We start from the raw sequence: 22,700 nt of genomic DNA on the forward strand, positions 1-22,700 counted from the left end.
TTCGGGCTCCTCGTTAGCTCATTCATAGACACCTGGTGTCCCGCCTCCTCCTCACGCTTCGGTGCATCCCACCCCTATTGTATAGAAAATCCACTTCTTTAGAGATCTGAGCTGCTTGGGCTGGACAAAGACCAAAATTAAATCTGCAGCTGCCCAGGAAGAGGCCTTCTCTGTCGGGGGTTATTATCGAGGCTCTCTGATGAGTGAGCGGCGCAGGGAACTCCCTTCGCCTCTGTCACTTCCAGTTACAGGTTTGGACGGATGTGTCTGCACATATTTGTCTTCCTTCACACAAATAACTCAGGCCAGTCTTTAGCTGATGTGGACTGCCATGCCTCCACTGACCCAGTTCAGCTCCAGAGCTTCATGAGAGCTGTGCGACCCACTGCACTCACAATGTTTGGCTGGACAGCACTCCATCTGTCCACAGCCTGTAGGAAACAATGTCACGAAGCTATGAGACCAAAATACCCTCATGGCACTCCTCCACCCTCAATGAGGCTACATCAAGGGTAAATTTGAACCAACAAGGGACAGCTCCTACTCTCAGTTACCCCAGAGAAAGCCTGGAATTGCATCATTAGCATCCAGGGAGTTATTTTGGATCTACATGGGCACAAGTGTGAGCAGAATCGGACACTGACCTTAAAGGAGCAAAAAAAGAGAGGTTTCCATCAAAAAGGAACAGCAGCAGTTGGCACATATAGGCTATACAGTCCCAAGATTTGAAAGGAAAACAAATATAAAGTTAATGGAAAACCTTTGTGGCCACTAAATATGTTTTATTGTTGAATCCCCTGTGGAACCAATCAGTCCCTTGGCTTATAAAAATTGATGCAACAGGTGTTAGTCTGAAGTCTTTCATGCCTCATGTTAAGGGGACTAATGAGAAGTTTATGGTTAGTGAAACCTGGAGGAGAAAGCAGGATTACAGTGGAAAAAAAATTCTGCCTCACTACACTAGAGAACATCTGGAGCCATGCCATTGACCAGGGGAATTGAAATATGCATCAGAAAAGCTTTGCATATCTGATCACCATTCCTGCTACCGCAGTCTAAATAGCCTCGTGCTGGTAACCTGACTTAGTTGGTGGCTGCTCCTTCTGTTCTCTACATCTAAATCATTCCTTGCAAGGCAATGCTGAGATGAGTGTTGTTATCTGGTTTTCTCTTTATTTCCTTCTTTACTCTGATGTGTTTCCTGTGTTTTCCTTGGGCACATCAACTAAATTGCAGTTCATTAAGACAAGTTGCCTTTTAGGGACTGACGCTAGCCAAGCTACAGCATGGCGGTGTGAACATTATGCAAATAGCAAGATATGGAGCTGAGGGTGGGATTTTCACAGCTGCCATGGGGAACTGGATGACTGAATTCCATTAGGGTTGCCTTGAGGCTTGGCAACCTTGCTCTTCCTGGCTGCCTTTGAAGAAGTCTCAGCACAAAGCTGAAGTCTAAATCTTGCAGGAAGCAAGATGTGCTGTTAACTCCCACAGGACTGAGTACTGCTCATTGTGATTGCAGTAGCTGAGTTGGAGGGTGGAGAAGAATCCCCAGGCACAACTATTATCCTATATAAGGATATAAGGAAATAAAAGGAGAATTTCAGGCACTGTCAGAAGATAGTATCAGAATGTTGGAGATCTGTCCTTGTCTGTACTGGCAAATCAGCTAGAAAGATAACTGCAATATATTCTTGTACTTGAGAAGACCCGAACATGTTTATCATTAGCCAATATTTATTAAAAAATTATCAATAATCCTCTTCAGAGGTCCACATGCACTTCAGCAAATGGTGTGTGAATTACTCATGTGATCTTCTCAGTCACCACAGAAAGGCTGGTCAGCAGCAGCCAGCCTCCCTGCGCGTTGCTAGGGCAGCAAATGGGAAATTTTGCCCCAGTTTGAGAATGGTATAAGATTTAGGATAGCAAGAGGCAGTTAATAAACATGCTATGCCCAAAGGTGGGCACTCCCAGCCCTGTTCTACACAACATCTTAAGTAATGCAAGTCCTTGCCTGATTATGGAATTGTTTTAACATTGAAGTACATTTACCCTGCCAGAATGATGAGAAGGGACTCCTATGTCTCAACATACCAAGCTGCAAAATTAGGGGCTTCAGCATTACCTTCCATCCTAAGGGTGCTGCTGTCTTCCTTTGCCTACTTCTGCCAGAGCAGTGCACAAGGGGCAGCAAGGACACTCTGCACCCTCCTGAGCCCAGGTGCTCTAGGAAGGTCTTCCACACGGCTGCTTACTCATGTCTAGACATTTAACATCACTAGTACATCATACCCATGTGCTGTTTTCCTCTTGTTTGTAAGTATGCAAGACTTTCTTTGATAAGTAACAAACATATTTTTAAATGGTTTAATTTTGACCTTTAAAAGAGTAAGTGGAGTTGAACTGCCTTGAAATACAGTGTTTGTCTCTAACAAATATTCCTAATGAAATAAGCAAGAGAAGGCAAGGAAAGACAGACCCCACAGTTCCCTACCAAGGGTTAATACAAGGTAGAGCAATGTTGCAGTGAAAGCTCAAGAAGCTGTAAGATTCTCCACAAGATCAGGACTCATATTAAAGAAAACAGTTGTTCAGAATAAAGTTACTGGTAGAACATGCATTAAAGATCTGACAAAACACCTGACCCCTTTCCTTGGTAACTGCAAAGGAGACTCAAAAATACAGCCAACCAGAGGCTTCATTGTCAGAAACGTGCATATAATGTCTAAGATCAAAATGTTGCCATTATTTTTTAAAGCAAATTTCTGATTTGTGAGTTTTTCCTTTCACTTAAGATCTTTCCTCAGAGAGAATTTTCCTAAACTGAAAGAACTCTCTCTACCTTACTTTACTCAAAACAACATGAGAAAACGATTTCTCCTGCGGTAAAAGCATTTCAGCAAGCGCATTGATGAGGAATGTCTGGGACTTAAATACAGGGAAACCCATAGTTGACAGCCTGGAACAGAGGGAGATGTAACAAGGCAACTTAAAAAAAAATTTAAAAAAGTAAAAAATAAAAAAAAAAGACGAACATGTAAAGCATAGAGCAAGAAAAAGAAAAGAGGGAAGGAACGGCAGGGATCCTATGGCAAAGTGACCGGTGGTGACCTGTCATGTCCAAAGCCACAGGATGAGACCCACAGCATTTATTGCTCACTGGGAGTAATTTTTTAAGTCAAGGAGCAACACTTCTCTAACATAAATGAAAAATTCCAGTCAGCAGAGGGTAACTGAAGCTCTCTTAAAACAAAAGTATCATTGAAGAGGGACTAATAAATCACATAGTGCCTAGATTTTTTCATTTGGAGTGGAGAACTCCTCTCTCAAACCAGGTCCCTCTGTCAAGCCCATCCCTGTGGTATCAAGAAAGTATTTCAGGATATGTTTATCTTTACTTGCTACAAACTTCAGAGAGATGTAAGCACTTTGACTTGGGGCTGGGAGTTGTGACAGGCAGGAGAGATGTCTGCTAGCCTGAGCCCCCATCCTCCCTCTACATAAATCCATAGTAAATAGCTGTTTCTGCTTCCTGGATGCAGACGGGAAGGGAAGGAAAGAAAATAGCTCCTCTGGGCTCCTCTTCCTAATACATACTAAATGTCACTCCTCAGTACAGGCTTTTGTCTAATCATTTTAGGCATGAAGGAAGTTTGAGCTCAAACTCAAGATACAGTATAGCTGCACACTCTGAAATTCCCTTCCCTTTTGCAGGCAATGGTGTTAAGGTTGACTGGATTCACTGAAAAACATGGCAACGTACATTTGCTTGTTGTATTCTTAATTCCATCTTGCAGAAATCTAGTGCTGGCCTCAGCCATTATCCTGAGACAAACATCTCCAAACTTAATCTAGGAAACATGGGAAGTGGGGCTGTATTAACCACTTGGCTGCTTCTGATATTTCAGACAAAAATGCAAACACTGAACTTCACTTGCTGCGGTGCATCTGTTCTCAGTTCGCTTCTCTTTTGCCAATGCAAGAAAGCACACCTAGTCCTGAACTTGGATTGTGGAGTGAAGACTGGAACTGCTTAGATTTATTTCATTGCTCTTCAAGAGGAGGAGAACCTTTTGTTATGGTGACGTAAGAGAAATTGAAAAGAACAATAAACAACACACCAAAAGCTCTTTTTTAATTATGTGCTTCTTTTTATAGTTCAGATACTTTCACAAACAGGGATTTAGCTCTGTGCAACCACTGCCTACAGGAAAGCTGGGGAGGGACTTTTTCCAAGGGCTTGTAGTGAGACAACAAGGGTTAATGGATTAAAACTGGAAGAGGGGAGATTTAGGTTAGACATGAGGAAGAAATTATTTAGTACAAGGGTGGTAAGACACTGGCACAGGTTGCCCAGGAAAGTTGTGGATGCCCTCTCTGTGGAGGTGTTCAAGGCCAGGTTGGATGTGGCTTTAAGCAACCTGGTCTAGTGGGAAGTGTCCCTGCCCAGACAGAGAGGCTGGAACTAGATGAACTTTAAGGTCCCTTCCAATCCAAACCATTCCGTGATTCTATGATTCTGTGATTTGAAGTGGCAGCTCTGATACTGAATTAATTTTATACGTCAAGCAGTACATTCTACCAGTTCTAATGAAAACAGCAGATCTTAGGAAATGGAAGAGGTTTGTGAAGGCAAGTGAAGGCAAATCAGGATCTGAACAAAGGACAATGAAGTAGGACTCTTGGATAGATTAAACTTTTACTCCACGTGTTGGGAGGTTTAGGGACAGATCTCCTCATGCACAAGAGCTGCATTACTGACCTGTGTTAAGTAGAGAGTCAGCATGCATGCTGCAGGGGGCTAGACCCTAAGACATTAATATGAGACACATACTTATCTGCCAAAAGTATTTGCAGAGCTTCTACTACCACAGCAAGATTATATGTGAGCAGGGATCCCCCAAACTGGATGACGAAATGAACAAAATCTAAATGCAACCCCTCACCGAATCTCTGGTGATTCCTGTGTTCTTTGGTGAAAATTCACTAATTCTATAAAGTTCAAACATTTGATTTCTGTCTCACGTTATGGGGTGCCAGCACTTCTGGAGCACTCAGTTGCAATGCTTGAAGTCCTTGATCCTCTTCCGTGACCTGAATCAAAAACTATTTTTGAGGGCTGTATTTAACAAATAATACCATTATTTATTGCCAGCTGCATTATGAATATTTCCTGTTCATACTGAAAGAATGGACAGAAGAAACAGAAGATTCTTTGCCCTAGAAAAAAGTTATGAACTAATAAAGCTCTTCAAACCCTGGAAAATATGTAATGGGGCTGGAAGCTGGAAAGCAGTAGGTATCTATTCTATTTGGTCCTTGCAAATTTTGCTTCATAACTGAATTCTTCACCTTCCTCTATCCCCATCCCAAACACAGCTTATCCAATTACTATGGAAACTGACAAAGAAGAATCTGTCCATGTCCTTGGGCCTCAGGTCATGTCACATGAAAGATGTGATACCACAGAAGGCAGGGAAGGTGCAGAAATACCTAAAAGTTAACCTCATAAAAATTTAACCAGGGCAGTGGTTGCCTGGTTGAGCTCTCTGTTTTGTGCCACATTGCTTTAGCACACCTCATCTTTGTCCCTCTGCTTTCTTTGGTTGATCATCTCCTTTGAGCAGGTAGTCTCTTATGTGACCATACAATGGTGGGAGGGAAGAGTGACACAAGGGACGAATGTAGCCTGTATCCTCACTTCCTACAGCTCCACAGCTAAATTTTTCCCCACGCTGTTAGAGGATAGCCCACAGGTGCCTGAGTGATAATATACTCTGAAGGCTCTACAATGTCCTGGCCTGATTTAATCAAAGGAGGTTCCCCTGAACCCAGAGACAACCATGAGGACTCCTCCTGCTGTCTCTATAGCTGCTGTAGCTTTAAAACCCTGATGACTTAGGGAGGAGGTACAGGGCTTTTTCCAGTCTTGCCACCAACCTGCAGTCACTGGAAGGCTATGACATTCTTCTAAGATGTTGTAATGAAGTTTGATCACTGAACACACTCAAGTACAGAGGCATTTTTCATAGATCTAAGAGGTTATTATCACCTCAGTTAATTATCTGTAAGAATTCAGACTCCAGCAACCATTAATTATCCTTCCATTAATCTCATATTCACAAAAGCTTAGTAGGGCTATTTTTAGCAGTACAAATATCTCCTTCCTAAATGGAAAAGCTACATTTTTTTCTTGCATATCTTATTTTTAAATGCTAAACACATTAGGCAGAACTGAGGGGTTTTTCCCTCTCTTAGAAACCATCCTAAGAATGTGTCATACTTAATGGAAGCCCTAAGAACAATACCATCTTCAGACCTGAATGTATGATGTTAGAAATCTGGTATGGGGACAAGGTAAAAATTATCAGAATGGGGTGCTTGAGGTCAACATTTCATCCTACAAAATATGCCAGTGGGAGAGCATTTTGGTGCACAGAGCATTCCAGCGGACAGGTGCCTAAGTAAGTCTTCTCATCCAGTGCCTACTGGGATAGGGTTTGAACCTGTGGGCAATGGCATTAGACACATGACATAGAAATAACAACAGCTTCACTCACTCAGGGAACTATATTCAGATCAGTCAATGTCCCTTTTGTTTTTAGCTCTGAGAGTTATGATATGATCTCTTAAGGCATCAGCTGAACATGTACTAGTGTAGCTGCTCTGTCTGAAATGCCAGGCAGCTGGAAAGAATAACATTGAGAAGGCTGTCCCTCAGTTAGTTATTTACTCTGGAGCTTAATGATGAGCATTGGGTTCTCTACACTGTTAAATAAATACACCCAACGCCCCAAAAACCATATTTGTTTAAACCATAAACTATATAAGCCAGTACTGCCTCCTTGATAAAGTTCTTATGCCTCTCTGTCCAGACATCCCCCAGAAAGGGACTTCAAAAAGGAAAGGCTCACTCAATATGGGAAGATTTGTTAGCTATTAAGTATTCTGATAAAAAGCTCTGATGTACTTGAAGGAAAAGAGAGGGTTTTTGAAGCTTTAGATACTATAAATAATTTCTGGGTTTATTACACATTTTCTATGCTGCTTTGGGCAAAGTGCATTGGCCTTGATTTTGTACTGGGAAAGGAAATGGGAGTGTTGCTACTAACTTCAGTGGGATCTGGGTCAGGATTCTTGTAGATGCATAATTTCTAAGTTTCCCATCTGGTTAGAAATTTTATTTAAGACCTCACTGTTCTGAATTTACATACTTTGAGAACTCTGCAGATGTCATCAGAGTAAGACTTCATAGGCTGTGCAGTTCGGAGGTAGCCTGCAGCCCTCCCCAGGTCTCTGGCTCCCAGGCAGACTGACCTTGCAGGCTGGATCTTGCCCCCTTAGAATCTTAGAATTGTAGAATCATAAATGTTGGAGAAGACCTCTAAGATCATCAAGTCCAACTGCTAAACCAACACCACCATACGCACTAAACCCTGTCCTGGTATGTCCACACATTTTATGAACACCTCCAGAGATGGTGATTCCACCACCTCCCTGGGCACTTGTCATGGTTTGAGCCCAACACAACAACAAAGGAACAGCCCATGGCCGCTCACTCAAGTCCTCTCCCACACACACACTGGGATGAGGAGGACAAAGCTCATGGGTTGAGACAAAGAACAAAGAGGGTTCTTCACCGATTAAGGTCCCAGGCAAAACAGACTCAACTTGGGGAAAAAATAATAATTTAATTTCACACTAATCACACACTCACAGGACACAGACAACACAAAGAGCAGGGCTTGCATATGTTACCCCCACCCCTCCCTTCTTCCCAGGCCCAAATCACTCTGTTCCCGGTTTCTCTCCCTCCTTCCCCCCAGCAGCACAGGGGGACAGGGGATGGGGTTTCGAGTCAGTTCACAGGCTGGTGGTTCCTGCTGCTCCTTCCTCCTCAGGAAGAAGGATTCCTTACAGTCCTTCCCTGCTTCCCCACGGGGTCCCTCCCATGGGAGAGAGTCCTCCATAAACCTCTCCTTCATGAATCCTTCCCACGAGGTCTGGAGCTGCTCCAGCCTGGGCTTCCCACAGAGTCAGGGGCTGGTTCAGGAACAGCCACCTCCCCTGGCACCAGGGTCTTCCAAAGCTGCGCAATCAGAGTCCACTGGCAGCAAATCCTCTGGCCACAAAATCTAAGTCCACTGGCCAAGTTCACCCCTCCTGGCACCTTCAGGGAATGTTCCACCACGTTCCTCCATGAGTGCAGGACGACAGCTGCCATCTCGCCATGGGTTGCAGGGAAACTTCTGCTTGGGCACCTTCTTCCCCTTCTTCCTCACCAACCACCAGCAAACACTGTTCTGCCTCTCCAGCAGTTTTTTTTTTTTCCCTTAAGCGCTTCTCTGCTCAGGTGTTATAACTGTTTTTTCGTATGTTAATCACTGAGGTGCATCTATTGTCCCTCTAATGGCTCCTTGGCTGGGTTTGGAGCAGGGGGAGCTTCTCAGCTTCTTACCAGAGCCACTCTTGGGCCCTTCCCCTGCTACCAAAAAACGCACCAAACCAAACCAGAACAGCACTCTTTTCCAATGTCTGACCACTATTTCAGTAAAGAATTTTTCCTAATATCCAATTTGAACCTCCCCTGCCGGGGAGGGCAAGGATGCACTTCTGTGAAGTACTTGGCAGAAAGGTTGTTTTGGCCAGAGTGACACTAAAGTGTAAGCTATCCAAACACATTCTGGAAACTGCAGTGTTTTGTTTTTACCTGTCACTAGCAATGATCTCAACTCATTTGGCTAGATTGTGTCTCTTGCAGTGCCCTCTCTAAACAGGGGGCTCTTTAGTTGGCTATCATCTCAAGCCCTGTTTTTGCTTGTGGCTTCAAATTATTACTATAAGGAACAAAATACTTAAGCCACCTTTTGCACCCCCCTGGTATGTATATATTGATGGGAAGTTGGGTAAAAGAAAGGAGAGAAAAATAAAACATTCAGAGCACTAAAAAATAAAAAAAATTTATGGTTCCAAGGTAACCCTGGTTCTTTCTCTACTTGTTATGTTTTCCATCCTTACTCATAACTCTAGGAGTCCAACCCAACCCCAACCTAAGCAGTATTGACAGGAAAGAATTATCCACAGGAATTTTACATACTTACCTCTAGAGAGTGCCAAAGGAAAACCTGAGTGGAACAAAACCAGCCTTATTCGAACTAGTCTCTTCCTCTAGAGTTGTGGGTGGACACTAGGGTATGGCACTGGAGTTAGCTGCGTAATAAGTATTTCATAGTAACTATTTTGTGCTAAACAGGATATGTAGTAAAATGAGAAATCACATCTCTGGTTTCTGCTTCTCTCACAGTGGAAATGGAATCACTTGACAAAAGATTTGTCCCCCAGTGCTAAGCTAAGTATCTCGATAGCATTGTCTTGGAAAAAAATGTGAGATGTATTATTTGTATATCCATAGCAACCAAAGGAACACCTGCTCCATAAACTCCAATATAAAAAAAAACAGAGTTCAAGGATCTCTTTGTCTGAGGTCTAGCAAGCTACAACTGCGATGTTACATGAACTCTGAATAGCTCCAGGGTTCAGTATTTGTGTTATAAATGCAGGAATCATCCAGCTGTGCTCTTAGAAAGGCATTTTCAAGTTACTTTTCTCAGTGCATGAACAAGCATTGACTTCTGAGAAGATATATTATATTGGCAGGTTGCAATATATTGTATAGTAGAGATTCTGGAGAGGTTTTGCTGTGTGAACAAGCAGAAAATTCACTGTTTGTTTTGGTGTCTGAGGCAGATTTGCTCTTTGAGCATCCTTGGTCAATGTTTGACCAAAGGGGTTCTTGGGAAAAAGAATTGCTTTGTATGCTGTTTGGCTTTCTCATGCCAGGATTTCTAATTAAGTGTTGATTAAGTCCTGTGTGTAAATCTTCTGACTCTGCATCTCTGGAATCAGTGAATATCTGCTCATGGCTGGTGGAGGTTGACAAACACTAAAATGCAGATAGAAAAGGCAAAGTATGAGCACTCAGAGGTCCAACAGGGATTAGCATCTCACAGGGCTAAATATCATGCACAGCTGATAGTAAAACCGAAAGCAAAACAACCACAAACCTCCCTAAACATCTGTAGACTGGGCAGTTGATGATGCAACAAATGGTCCTGGGACCATTTATTAGCAAAATGGCTACACTGGGCAGGGTAAGCAGCAGTTCTTCTAAAATCAGCCTAGCACTGGATGAAGCTGCAGTGAGAGAGAATTATTTTTTTCAAGCGAATGGTACCACATAAGGAGAGCATTAAACAGGGCACATCGGTGGGTGCTGCTGTGGGACCCGGGGAACGGAGATCATAGAATCATAGACTTGTTTGCTTTGGAAAACACCAAGGCCAGATTAGATGAAGCTTTGAGCAACCTGGTCTAGTGGGAAGTGTCCTTGCCCATGCAGGGCATCGGAACTAGATTATCTTCAAGGTCCCTTCCAACCCAAACCATTCTGTGATTCTATGATTAACTCAGCTCTGCCAAGTCCACCCTTAAACCATGTCCCTAAGCACCACACCTACACGTCTTTTAAACACCTCCAGGGGTGGTAACTCCACCACTTCCCTGGGCAGCCTGTTGCAGTGCCTGACAACCCTTTTGGTGAAGAAATTTTTCCTAATATTCAATCTAAGCCTCCTGAGGCCATTTCCTCTTGTTCTGTCGCTTGTAACTTGGGATACGGGGGCAGCTCCCGCCTGACCGCTGCAGTCACCGGGCTGGGCCCCTTCCCGGCCCCTGTCCAGGGAAGGCATCCAAGACGGTGGGACAGACGGAGGGACGGGCGGACAGCCGGAGGGATGGGCGGACAGCCGGAGGGACGGACGGACAGGCGGAGGCACGGGCGGACAGAAGGAGGGACGGGCCGACAGACGGAGGGACGGGCGGACAGACGGAGGGACGGACGCACAGACGGAGGGACGGGCGGACAGACAGAGGAACGGGCGGACAGACGGAGGGACGGGCGGACAGACGGAGGGACGGGCGGACAGATGGAGGGACGGGCGAGCAGACGGACGCACAGACGGAGGGACGGGCGGACAGACAGAGGGACGGGCGGACAGACAGAGGGACGGGCGGACAGAAGGAGGGACGGGCGGACAGACGGGCACACAGGCGGAGGGACGGGCGGACAGACGGACGGACAGGCGCACAGCGCCCCCTGAGCCGCCCCTGCCGATCCGCGCCGCCGCCACCGGGGGGCGCCCTCCGCCGCGCAGCCGCCGCCGGGCGCGGCCCCGCGCCCCCGAGCCCGGCGCGCCCCCCGGCCCGCGTCCGGCGCTGCCCTCTCGGTGCCCGCAGCGCTGCTGTCTGCCCCACCGGCGCAGCCTCCCTTCCCGCTGCCGTCCTCGCCGCTCCCCCGCGGCCCTTCTGCCTGCAAGGCCTCACGTCCACGTCCACGTCCACGATAAGCAAACGGGTCCTGTGTACAGAACAGCCTTTCGGGTAGTTGAATCACGGAATGGTTTGGGCGGGCAGGGACCCTAAAGACCATCTAGCTCCACCCCCTGCATGGGCAGGGACACCTCCCACCAGACCCGGTTGCTCCAAGCCCCATCCAGCCTGGCCTTGAACGCTTCCAGGGAGGGGGCAGCCACAGCTTCCCTGGGCAACCTGTGCCAGTGTCTCACCACCCTCACAGTGAAGAATTTCTGACTGATTTCTAACCTAAATCTTACCCTCTTCCAATTTAAAGCCACTACCCCTTATCACATCACTTGTAAAAAGTCCCTCCCTGATGATTGCTTGTTTCTTCCATCTCACTTTTCCCTTCAGCCCTCCCTCTGCTTAAGTCTAAACAGGCCCAGTTGTTCAATCTCTTTTTCACATAACGTTGCACCTCTGATCGTCTCCATATTCCTCCTTCAAAGTCTCTCCAGCCCAGCCACACCTTTCTTCAAGTGTCCCACACTGCAGAGACTGTCCCTTGGCAGTGCTGAATAGAATGGAGGGCCCATGTTGCATGTTTTTAGGCTATTCTGCTGTTGGTACCTCTCGGAAAGCCTTTCTTCCTGGAGTCATTTAACTCTGCAGCTTTGTTTACACTACCAGCTGAGTTATGTCAAATTATATGGCAAAAAGATTAAATCACTAATCCGTGCTTTAGTAAAACCTCTAACAGACACACTTAGGCCCCCAGCAACTGTGCTTGCTGTTATAAATTATTTCACTTGCAGCAGTGGCTGAAACCCTACTGGGAGAAATTCCTGCAACAGCACAAGATTTATCTCCTTCGCTGTTGCCAGTGTAGCTATTTAGGCAAACCCTTGCAAGAGGGATCAGGTCTGCAGTGCCTCAGCATATTGGCTTCTCCATGTATAAGATGAGAGCTGAAAATGAAGACAAATGTCAATGAACTGGCTCAATCAATATCTCATCAATCAGGTGGACAATTTCAGTTGAAATTTCTTACTGTAACAGCATCCTATTGATCACACACGAATAATGTAGAACATTGGCAACATAGACTGTCTTGATGAGATGTTCTCCACTGCTTTATTGCAAAGTGCAAGAACAGCACTGGGACTGTAAAAAGCAGCAGCACCAGGACTGGATGTGCTCTGTGAGCATTTATGAGGGAATTAGGAAGTGCTTGTGATCAATGAAACTGTTAAGCCAAATGTAAAAGCTGAACTGCCAGCCCACCAAGGGATCTTTGCCACTGTGCCTGCCTCCAGCCACACTATTATTTACAGAAAATTGTTATTCTTATTTAGTGAAATAAATAATTTAAATAACTTGTCATAAAAATTAAGTGACTCAACTTAAATTACAGCCTCTTGAAGTTCTCTCATCACGTGGCTACTCCCCTCTAGAGCCACTGCATGCTCACAGCCAGGTTGCTGTCAACCCGGTTATATCGAATCTCTTAGATTTGAAGGGCTTGTGTGCTCCCCTGCTTTGTTGAACATGGGTAGCCTAATAACAGGGGTTACCTACTCCTATGAATTTGGCAACAGGGATTGCCAGGACCTGATGATGTCCATACTCCTGAAATCACCCTTTCCCAAACTTTTGAAAGCCTGACACCCATTATGAAGATGGTATCAGCTTATGAGCCTTGCAGTCCAGCTTTCAAACCCACACAAAAGAAGCAGCCACTCTGGAAATACTTAGGTCCTTTCTGTACATTATTTCTGTTCTACATGCTTTGGGCATTGAGAAGATCTTACCGAGGCATTGCTGGCAGTGTCTGGCATAGGATTCAGTGCATAAGATCACATTGCAGGAAGGTGATCACAGGGCTGGACCACCTCGGCTATGAAGACAGGTTGAGAGAATTTGGGCTGTTCAGCCTGGAGAAGAGAAGGCTCTGGGGAGATGTTATAGTGGCCTTCCAGTACCTGAAGGGCCTACAGGAAAGCTGGGGAGGGTGTTTTCACCAGAGGGCAGCGATAGGACAAGGGGTAACAGTTTTAAACTGAAAGGGGATAGTTTTAGGTTAGACATCAGAAGAAATTCTTCACCATGAGGGTGGTAAGGTGCTGGAATAGGTTGCCCTGGGAGGTTGTGGATGCCTCCTTGGAGGTGTTTAAGGCCAGGCTGGATGGAGCTTTGTGCAGCCTGGTCTAGTGTGAGGTGTCCCTGCTCATAGCAGGGAGGTTGGAACCTGATGATCTTTAAGGTCCCTTCCAACCTTAACTATTCTATTATTCTATGATTCTATAAATCACGTATTTCACACCTCACAACTATCACCCTGGGCTTCTGAGCCTCGTCAACACCACTGCATTGATCTGACTCAAATCCTGGAGTTTGTCTGTAACCACAACAGGCAGAAATGCATCCATGTTCCCTTAAGACAGCTGAGAACAAGTACAGGGCTGCATCACATCTGGCACTTCCCCTTCCTGTACGCCACTGGAAGCATCCTGGGAAACACAACATTAAGGAAGCAGCAATCAAAAAAAGGTGCAAAGAATATTCCAAATGTTTATTATGTATTAAAAATACCGCAAATAAGCCATACAGTTCATTTCACAGTAACCTAAACAACATTGTTCAAGAACTTGAGAAGTTAACAAAGAACAGTGCGGTTACAACAGTGACAAGTTACTTTAATGCCATGGGTCACTCTTTCTTTGCTATCAATTCTTTCCTGCTTACAGTGGGAACAACACGAGATATGGTTCAGTATCTTATTCACCAAGAACTCCTTTTCACCTGCACCGTTCCTGCAGGCAGACCACCTCTGGGAGGTGCTGTTTCTAGGAATTCTTCTTCCAACATAGCCCAGGATCTGGTCAGTGCAGGCTGAGGTGGACATGATGTGCAAACCCCTTTACCAAATCTTTGGATAAAGTTCAGAGGTAAACCTGAAAAGAAGGGATATTAGAAATCCTTTCCAAAACCAGAAAACCAGGAAAGCTCCATGAGAAAGTGTTTCTTAAATGAACATCTAGAGAACTACAACACTTTTTTCTCACTCTCAACCATTTCCTAGAAGGATCCTTTGCTACCAGTGCCCCAGATACCCAGTGACAACAATGGTGACAAGAACCAGGCACCAAGTCCTGAGTATGTAACAGGAGTTCAGGTCACTGTCAGCTGTGTGAAAACTTGGAAATGTATATGCCCTAGAAGCAATTCTGCCGATTTCATGGTGATTTTCCCCCATGTGTTTTTTGGAGTGTACCATTATCATCAGCATGCTTTCTATAAATGGAACATGAGAGGTGCAAATTTAGTCCTTCTCTTTCCTCATTCAAATTTGTGATCATTTTTACAGAAAATCCTGTATTATAGACATTAGACCTTTCCAGGAAAGACACAGCTTCTTCATACAAACAGCCAGAAAATTAGAGAAAAATATTACTATACCCTCTTGAAGCTAATCCCATCCTTCAGATGTCCCTTCAAAGCACTGGTTTTCTACACCAGCCGCTGAAGATGCTGGGAAATAAGCTTGTGATCACAAAGAATGAATCTTTTCAGCCACATGGTGGAACATCAGTCTTAGCACCAAGCAGTGCCCACTTATCTTAAACCTTCCCTTCAGGGGGTTCAGTTATCCCCTTGTTATCTTCTTGGTACAGATTAAAGACTCACAGAAATACACTACAGGTCAGCTGACACCTCCTAAACTGACTACATGGCTGAGTCCCAAACTGCAGAAACAGATGAGTTGTTTCAAACCTGGTACACACTTAAGTTTACTGGTCTGAACAGTTTAAGATAGGGGTGTAGTTTTGTTCATTTATTTCTTAAACCAAAACATACCAGTAACATTCTCAGTGTGTACAGCAGCATGGTTTTTGTACCAGGACAGCTGTGGCCCTTCTGTGTGAGATATCTAGTGTCATTGTGTGAAACACCTTCATGCCATTAAGTATGTGCCCATGCTAACATGGCTGTAGTGCCTTAGTTACACCACTACAGTTACAGCCATACAGCTTTATAGAGAAGATGAGCCCTTAGAAACTCAACCCCCAACAAACTCATGTTTTCTTAAACACAATTGAAAAAACCAACAAACCAAACAAAAACCAACAGACACTACACAAAAGAGAAATAAAGGAAATAAGCAGAACTGTCCGTATTAAAGTATTCTTACTCTCTTTGGAGGTATCAAATTGCTTTTAAAAAGAGTAAAAAATTGGGCATACAAAAGCCATTCTCCTTAACCCATTATTTGCACAAGGAGCACTGCTGCCTAAACTTTTTCATGTATTTTTTCTACTTTCACAAACAACCTTTCCAGATCATTCCTCAGGTCATCTATTGAGCTCTTCACAGACTCCAAGTTGTTCTCATTATTTTCAATTTTCACTGAGTAGGAGACTAAACTATCCACTGCAGTTCTTATCATTTTCAAATCGGAATCAACCTGGCTGACAGAAGATCTCAGCTCATCTACTGAGCCCTCCACAGAAGAAAATTTTTCAAGGTAGTCTTGAGAATGTGCTTGACTCATCTGAACATTTCCTTGATCCAACAAAGTACTAATTTGCTTCTGGATATCTTGAAGAGCACCAGAGGATGGCAGGTCACTTATGCTTCTCCTCAAGTTCTCCAAGTCATTGTACAGTGAGGTCTGTGATTCACCAAGATTTTTCAAAACATCAGTGACTGAGGTTACATCCGTATCTGAGTTTCCCTGAAGAACAGTAATGTGTTGTTCTAGGGTACTGAGCTTATTCTTGTATTCTCCCTCGTTAGAGAGGAAAGATTGTAATTTTTCACTGTTTTGAGCAGCAACAGAAGTTAGAGACTCCAGGCTGTCTTCTATGTGCCTCAATCGAGACTCCAGTCCTTCAGTGTTCTTCCCAAAAGTTTCCAATGCTTTTCTGAAGAGTTCATTTTCTTCCCATTTGTTAAGATTGGCTTTCACTTGTAGTAAATCTTCATCAAGCCTTTTAATGTCACCAGGCAGCTGCATAATAGAATCCTCAGCTCTCAGAACCTTCTCTTGTAAAGCCTTTAGTGAAAGGTGTTCAGTGTCTGCAGCCTCTTTGAATTTCTCATGTTCTTGTCTGAGGTTGACTAGCTCTTTCACTTCAGTATACACATCAGACTCCATGGAGTCTATTGTACTCTTCAACTCCTCTATGTCCTTTTCTTTGGTTTTCATGGAAACTTGCATCTCATCAAAAGCATCTTTTAGCACCTTAATTTCATGTTTATACACATTTGCTTCTCCTAGTGAATCAACCTTTGCTTTCATATTGTTTATTTCATCTTGGCTCCTTTGCTGGACTTCAGTGAATACAGCAATGTTATCATTTATAGACCTGGTTAGCTCTGTTAGTCTCTCTTCCACTGTGTTTTCCAGAGATGTGAAGTCTCGTTCCCTTGCATCCTTCACCATGTGGATGCCATCAGATAAGTCTTTCAAAATTTCATTTTGCAGCTTCTGAAGCACTTCACTGATCCGGTTTATTTCACTCTCCCCTTGTTTAACAGCCTTCTCGGTAACCTCCTGCTTCTGCTGAGTAATTTTCATCATGGATTCAAATTCTCCAAATGTGGCTTGAAGGGAACGCACCTAAAACAGAAATCCACATGGTTAATACTTAACAGTTTCATCCTTACCCCTTGTGTCTAAAGTCCTTATGGCCATTGATACATATACAATTATCACCCTGCAATCCTTCATGGTCCCTGCCTGAGGTGACCCTTTGGCATACAGATAAGGGAGGCATAAAAAGCCCAGCATATAGAGCCTTACACATCATAGATACATACATCTGCTGAGGATCCTTGGCCTCACTGACCTGCCACAGATGATCCAGGGAACCTGTGGCAGCGAAAATCAAGCTCAAAGTCTCCACAGTCTGCATCTGGACCAATTACTGAACATGAAAGAAGTTTCAAGTAGACAAGAAAGAGTAGCAGGGAAAATAGGGGGAAAGGGAGCTGGGAATGACTGGGGAATAGGTCTAGTAATCATGACATTTTGGTGCTCCTAGACAACTATGGAGACACAGATTTTTCTTGTTAATTATTTTTAAAATAAAAAACATCGAAAGGATTTAATGTTCTAAGTCCTTAGTACCTCATTATTCACACAGATGCATACAGCCACAGAATCTCAGTGAGCAAGGGCACATGTATGTACAGAGGCAGAGAACAAAGCCATGGCAGCTGCCAAGGGGACTGACTCGCATCTATCTAAGGTTGATACTCACAGCAGGTTGTTACCACTGGATCAGGTATGCTATTAAACCTCCTAATTACTAAAACTATCTTTACAGCTGGTTTTAGCAGCAGCAAGAGGGAAAAGGTCAAGAGGTGAGAGGCTGTCACATTCCTTTACCCTCACACATAAAGGTAAGATCCAGGCACACCGAAGGGGAAGCATGCATTACTTAATTTTGGGGTGAAGCAGAGTATCAGTCTCAAGACTGGAGAAATCTTTTTGTGCATGTGTGGGTTGCATTATGGTTTTTTTTAAACTTTATAAGGCAACGTTAAGAACTCTCACTGGCTGCAACAAGAATCCATCACATAGAAAATGCCTCAGAGCTTTGGCAGGATGGCAAGTGCTGAGTAATGCATGTTGCCTTGCCTCATGCTACTCCCTATGACTGAGGGGTACATTAATCAGTCATGCCACATGGGCTGCCATGTTTACTGATTAGATACACAGCTGGAGGAGTGGTTTTATTTTATAAAGAGAAGGAAATATATTTTATATCTTCTGAGAAATAAATACACTGTGCTGCTATTTTTTTTTTAAACTGAAGGAGGCTCCAGCAGTTCCTTTTCAGCCTCTGAACCCAAAAATTATTTTCAACAGATGTAACAGACTTACTAATTAGAAATTAACTTGTTCATATGTATTTTTGCAAGACAAAATCCGTGGTAAAATCCTCCTTGGTTTTCATGGAAGTCTACACAGTGTAAGGATTGTATAGTTTGGCCATGAAACTTCCCTTGCTTTCAAAGATCCTCACAGTCTGAAGAATACCCACGAAGATAACTTATTTTTTTCCTCCTCCTCTGTAAAAAAGGTTTGTAATGACTTTACATTCCCTATACTTGTATTCTCTAGTGCTCAAATCCAAAACTAGAAATTAGCTGAAAAGGGGGGGAACAGGGAGAGCAGGTATTACTGCCAATATTGCAGCAAGGCACCAGTTATTACACCAACTTACCAACCTCATTTCCATTACATCTTGTCACTCATTCTGATTTTTTCCATAGACAGCTTTTTCTGTACTATTCTAAATGGACTTCAGAAATCTAGGAGGAGGGCATAAAAATGTTCTCCTCCCCCTCTTATGACAGAATTTATTTTCTTTGACATGTTCCAAACAGATCACCCAATTTGTATTAACAATATTCAATTTTTAAGTCTTAAGAAAAGGCATAAAGAATGGCCAGAACTCTCCAGACAGCCAGGAGGTCTCTGCTGCTATACATTTGACAAAGACAGATCCCACCTGTCTGCAGTGGAAGTACTTTATACCTGCTCCTCCACTGCATCTGGCCAATGCTTGTGGTGTTAACTCAAAGCTGTTCTATACTTCCAGCTGGGCCAGACACTAGAATATCAGTCCAATAAAATGGACTGAGACCTTCAAATTAGACCAGCTTCTAATCTCTACTGCCCTAATCAAAAGCCAGGGCCCAAAGCAAACCCCTTGCATAAAAGAGGTGAAAACTCACAATTTCAAAGTAATAGTTGATATTCACTATATGGCTGGGTTTGCACGTGCACCTACATGTGTGAGTTTGCCTGTTTGGTGTCTGTGGATGCTATGCTTTGAAACCATAGCCTTGAAAAGTTTACCATCATAAATAGTATATAAAAATATGTCCATAGCTAACAACTATGTCTTCTCTAACTGGTCATACTATCTTGTATTTAAAAAACAAATGACCTTGGCCCCTCTGAGAATTGTGCTGTATTAAAGGCTAAACTTGCACATCATTTCCTTTCTCCTCCTACTGCCAATGGGTAAAGCAGATGAGTTTATATAATGCTTACTCCTGGCAGGAGCTCTCTGCAATAAAAGACTGAAAGGCAAAGCCAGCTCCACACAGCAGCCTGGGCTGACAGCACTCTGAAAGTACAATGCAGGACCCTGCACTTTTGTAAAGCAATGGAACACAGCCTGGTCTCCCTTCCCTCAAGTACCTTCTTTTGTAAAGCAAACACAGCAAGCAAAGCTTTCAAGGGTTACATGGAAACTCTGTGATCTGTTTTGCCCACCTTTAACTCTCCCACTACTGTATCTATGTCTAACATCAGCCATCTGCTGTACACAGGCAAATGAAGTTTCAGTTCTCTTTAAAACCAACTATTTATAAACTTTTGTTATATACCTGTCTCCCAGAATATGTAACATCTGTGATGACATGGAGATGGGAGTCAACAAATTGTACCCATTCCTGTGCTTCTAAGGGCTTATATATTGCACATACATCTGGGTTTTATATTCACGTATTGTAATCTTACGTCCTGTATATCCTGCCATCACAATTTCTTCCTTCATACAAAGAGCCTGTAAAAATGCCTTAATAACTAGAAAAAAAAATAACCCTTGCTAGTTCAAATAACAGCCCAGCCATCAGTGAGTAAAAACCCCAGGATTTATAGGTAACTTCAGAAACTACACCATAGCCACGCATTTTACAACCCTTTCCCCTCTCATGAGTTTTCCTTTTCCTCCTTGTTGCAAGGGAGAGGAAACACCAAGGCTGACCCTACAAACTCCATGCGTGCAGGCTGCCACACTGCTGGGAGCACTGCAGAATGGCCAGAGGATCTCTGCCAGTGCCCGCCCCACCGCCTTGTCCCCCCACGGCTGGCCGGGGCCCAAACTTGCAGGAAACGTGGGGAATCTGCACAGCTCACTGTGCAGAAAGTAGTCAAGCTGAGACAAGGATTTCCTTGTCTTTGATCTGACTCAGTCATAACTTTACATACTGCTTTCCAACCAATTTACCTACTCTCTAGACAGGAGCTTCATTACATGTTGATGATATGCCTTCACAGACGCCATTTTTTAAAGGTTTTAGGCACCCTAAGACATATGGACAGTGCCATTTGTGAAAGTAGCTCGGGGCCTAGTAAGGACCGAGTGAAAAACAAAGAGGAGGGAAACGAGTATTTCTTTAACTTCACTGGAGCCACACCCTTTGCCGACTACTTCACAGCTCTTCCATGCTCCAGGGCTGCCATGGACACGGCGAGTCTCACTCCCTTGGCCAGACGCAGAAACGTGGCAGGCAGGGTACGGCAGGAATGGTGTTCCCGTCACCGTCTCCGCTGCCCGGTGATGCTGGACAAGCACACTTTTTGCGCACGCTTTGCTTTCTAGAGCGTGCGGGGACGTCGAGGCAGGATCCTGCCACGTCCGACGGCGCTGCGGCACCACCTCCCTCCCTCCTTCCCTCCCCGCGCACACCTGCCCGGCTCGATGCGACCACAGAGAGCAGCCCATCTGCCATCCCCGCCTTGACGTGATTTGCAAGGGCTGAAGATAGGAAACTACCACCAGCAGGCTCTCGAAGCTGCAGGTCTGCACTGCTGCCGGCACGTAAGCGTGCTGACTGCATGACATAAAATGGCTTCACGCCCAAGCCCCGCAGCAGCAGCAGCAAGATGGGCAAGAAGCCGGCTCTTGCCGCTGCGGGCTGTCCCGGGGGCCGCCCGCCTCGCCTGCTGCGGGGCCTGGTCCCGCCCCGTCCCAGCCCCGCTCCGCGCTGCCTGCCAGGGATTTCTCGCTTTACCGAGGCCACGTTTGCAGGCGCTGCAAAAACCGCGGCCCAGGCTCGTTTGTCCCTAGAATGCCAAGAAAGCATCTTCACAGAGGGCGCGCGGCCTGGGGCAGATCCGCAGGGGATGAACGGGACACGTTTGTTTTCCCGTAAGCCGGGCTACCCCAGAGCTCCTTAGCTGCTTATTTCAGCCGTGAACCTCCCCGTCCTCGCTCCCGCAGGGGCAGTCGCTGCCCTCCGTCCCCCCCCACCCCGAGCACTGCCGAGCGCCCCGACGGACCCAGCACCCCCGCCCTCCCTCTCGCCCGCCGGCGGTGCCCGGCGCCCCGCTACCTTCTGCACCACGGCGTCCAGGGTGGCGGCCAGCTCCTGCCGCTGCCGGCCGGAGGCTTCCCTCTCCAGGGCGCTCCGCCCGACCTCCTCCCGCAGCTGCCGCACGTACCAGCCCGCAGGCAGCGCGGCGCCCAGCACCACCGCGGCGCCCAGCACCAGCGCCCAGCCGCGGCGGGGCCCAGCGCCGGAACGGCCCCCCCGGTCCCCCGCGGCGGCCCTGCCGCCCCGGCCGTGCACCGCCGCCGCCGCCGGCTTCTTGGCCGCCGCCTCCTCGGCGCCGCTGGGCTGCGCGCCCCGCTCGCTGGCGGCGGCAGGCGGGCTGCCCCCCTTCGGGCCCCGGTGCTTGGCGGCCGACATGGCGGGACGCCGCCGCCGTCGTCGTGCGCGGAGCGGGAGCAGCGGGAGCGAAGGAGGGATGGAGAGAAGGAGGGCGGGGGAGCCGGGCCGGGCAGCTGCCGCGCTCCCCGCCCCGCCCCGGCCCCCGCCCCGGGGAGCCGCCACGCACACGGGGACGGGCTCGGCCCTTGCCTGGGGCGGCTGCCACGCACACGGGCTCGCCCCCGTCCGGAGAGAGGCGACGGGATAGGGGAGCGGCGGGCAGGGCGGAGGGGCAGCCCCCGCCCATCCCGGGGTGACAGACCCGCCTCGGCCACGGCTGCCCGCGGTGCCCGGCACGGGGGTCTCGGCGCGGCGTGGGTCGCGCCTTCCCCCCTCGCATCCCCCGCGCCCCCGAGTGTCCCCAGCCCGGTCCCGCTACCGGCTTCTAGTCTGTTCTCGTAGCGCTGGCGGCAGAGCCGGGCCGGCTCCCGCCTCATGCAGCTCCTGTTCTGCTGGTGATGCCGGCGGGTGGGATCGCAGCCAGCTCCGACAGCGAGGCGCGGAGAAAAAGTTGCCTTCTCCATACGCGTCCCCCCCGCCCCCGTTCTAGAGCTTGTACAGCAAAGACTTGGCATCGGGCAGGTCCCTCGGGCACACAACAGCTGCCCTGGCTGGCAGGAGCGCTTCTGGCCCGACACAAACTCCGCGGGTTCCACAGACCTCGTCCCAGCACGTATGGTAGGGGCTGTGGGCTCAACACCGAAATTCCCCGCCGAGCTTTCGTGCTCCGAGCATGCTCTTTTCGCCTCACCGTGTCTGCGAGCCCGCGGCGTTCCTCATCCTGGCGGAGCATGTCCCGGGACAGGGCTGGGAAGGCTGCGCGG

At 46.5% G+C, this 22,700-nt stretch overlaps 1 protein-coding gene across 2 annotated transcripts; it reads right to left on the reverse strand.

The window, feature by feature from the left end:
* Nucleotides 1–13,917: 13,917 nt before the first annotated feature.
* CKAP4 (cytoskeleton associated protein 4) lies at nt 13,918–22,685 on the reverse strand. 2 transcript variants are annotated; one of them, XM_051637101.1, is made up of 2 exons: nt 22,628–22,685; nt 13,918–16,981 (listed from the first exon to the last, which is right to left on the reverse strand). In XM_051637101.1, the coding sequence occupies exons 1-2, from the start codon at nt 22,667–22,669 to the stop codon at nt 15,650–15,652; spliced, it is 1,374 nt and encodes a 457-aa protein (XP_051493061.1). In that variant the 5' UTR covers nt 22,670–22,685; the 3' UTR covers nt 13,918–15,649. The 2 variants fall into 2 exon arrangements, with proteins under 2 accessions (XP_051493061.1, XP_051492979.1); XM_051637019.1 differs by lacking the exon at nt 22,628–22,685 and adding an exon at nt 21,499–21,855.
* Nucleotides 22,686–22,700: the final 15 nt, after the last annotated feature.

Source organism: Apus apus, chromosome 1, assembly GCF_020740795.1.
Source record: "Apus apus isolate bApuApu2 chromosome 1, bApuApu2.pri.cur, whole genome shotgun sequence".
NCBI lineage: Eukaryota > Metazoa > Chordata > Aves > Apodiformes > Apodidae > Apus > Apus apus.

Coding starts and splice junctions, on each gene's coding strand:
- CKAP4 (XM_051637019.1), bottom strand. CDS start 21,855: ATGTCGGCCGCCAAGCACCGGGGCCCGAAGGGGGGCAGCCCGCCTGCC. Junction 16,982..21,498: donor TGGACGCCGTGGTGCAGAAG/GTAGCGGGGCGC, acceptor TTTCTGTTTTAG/GTGCGTTCCCTTCAAGCCAC.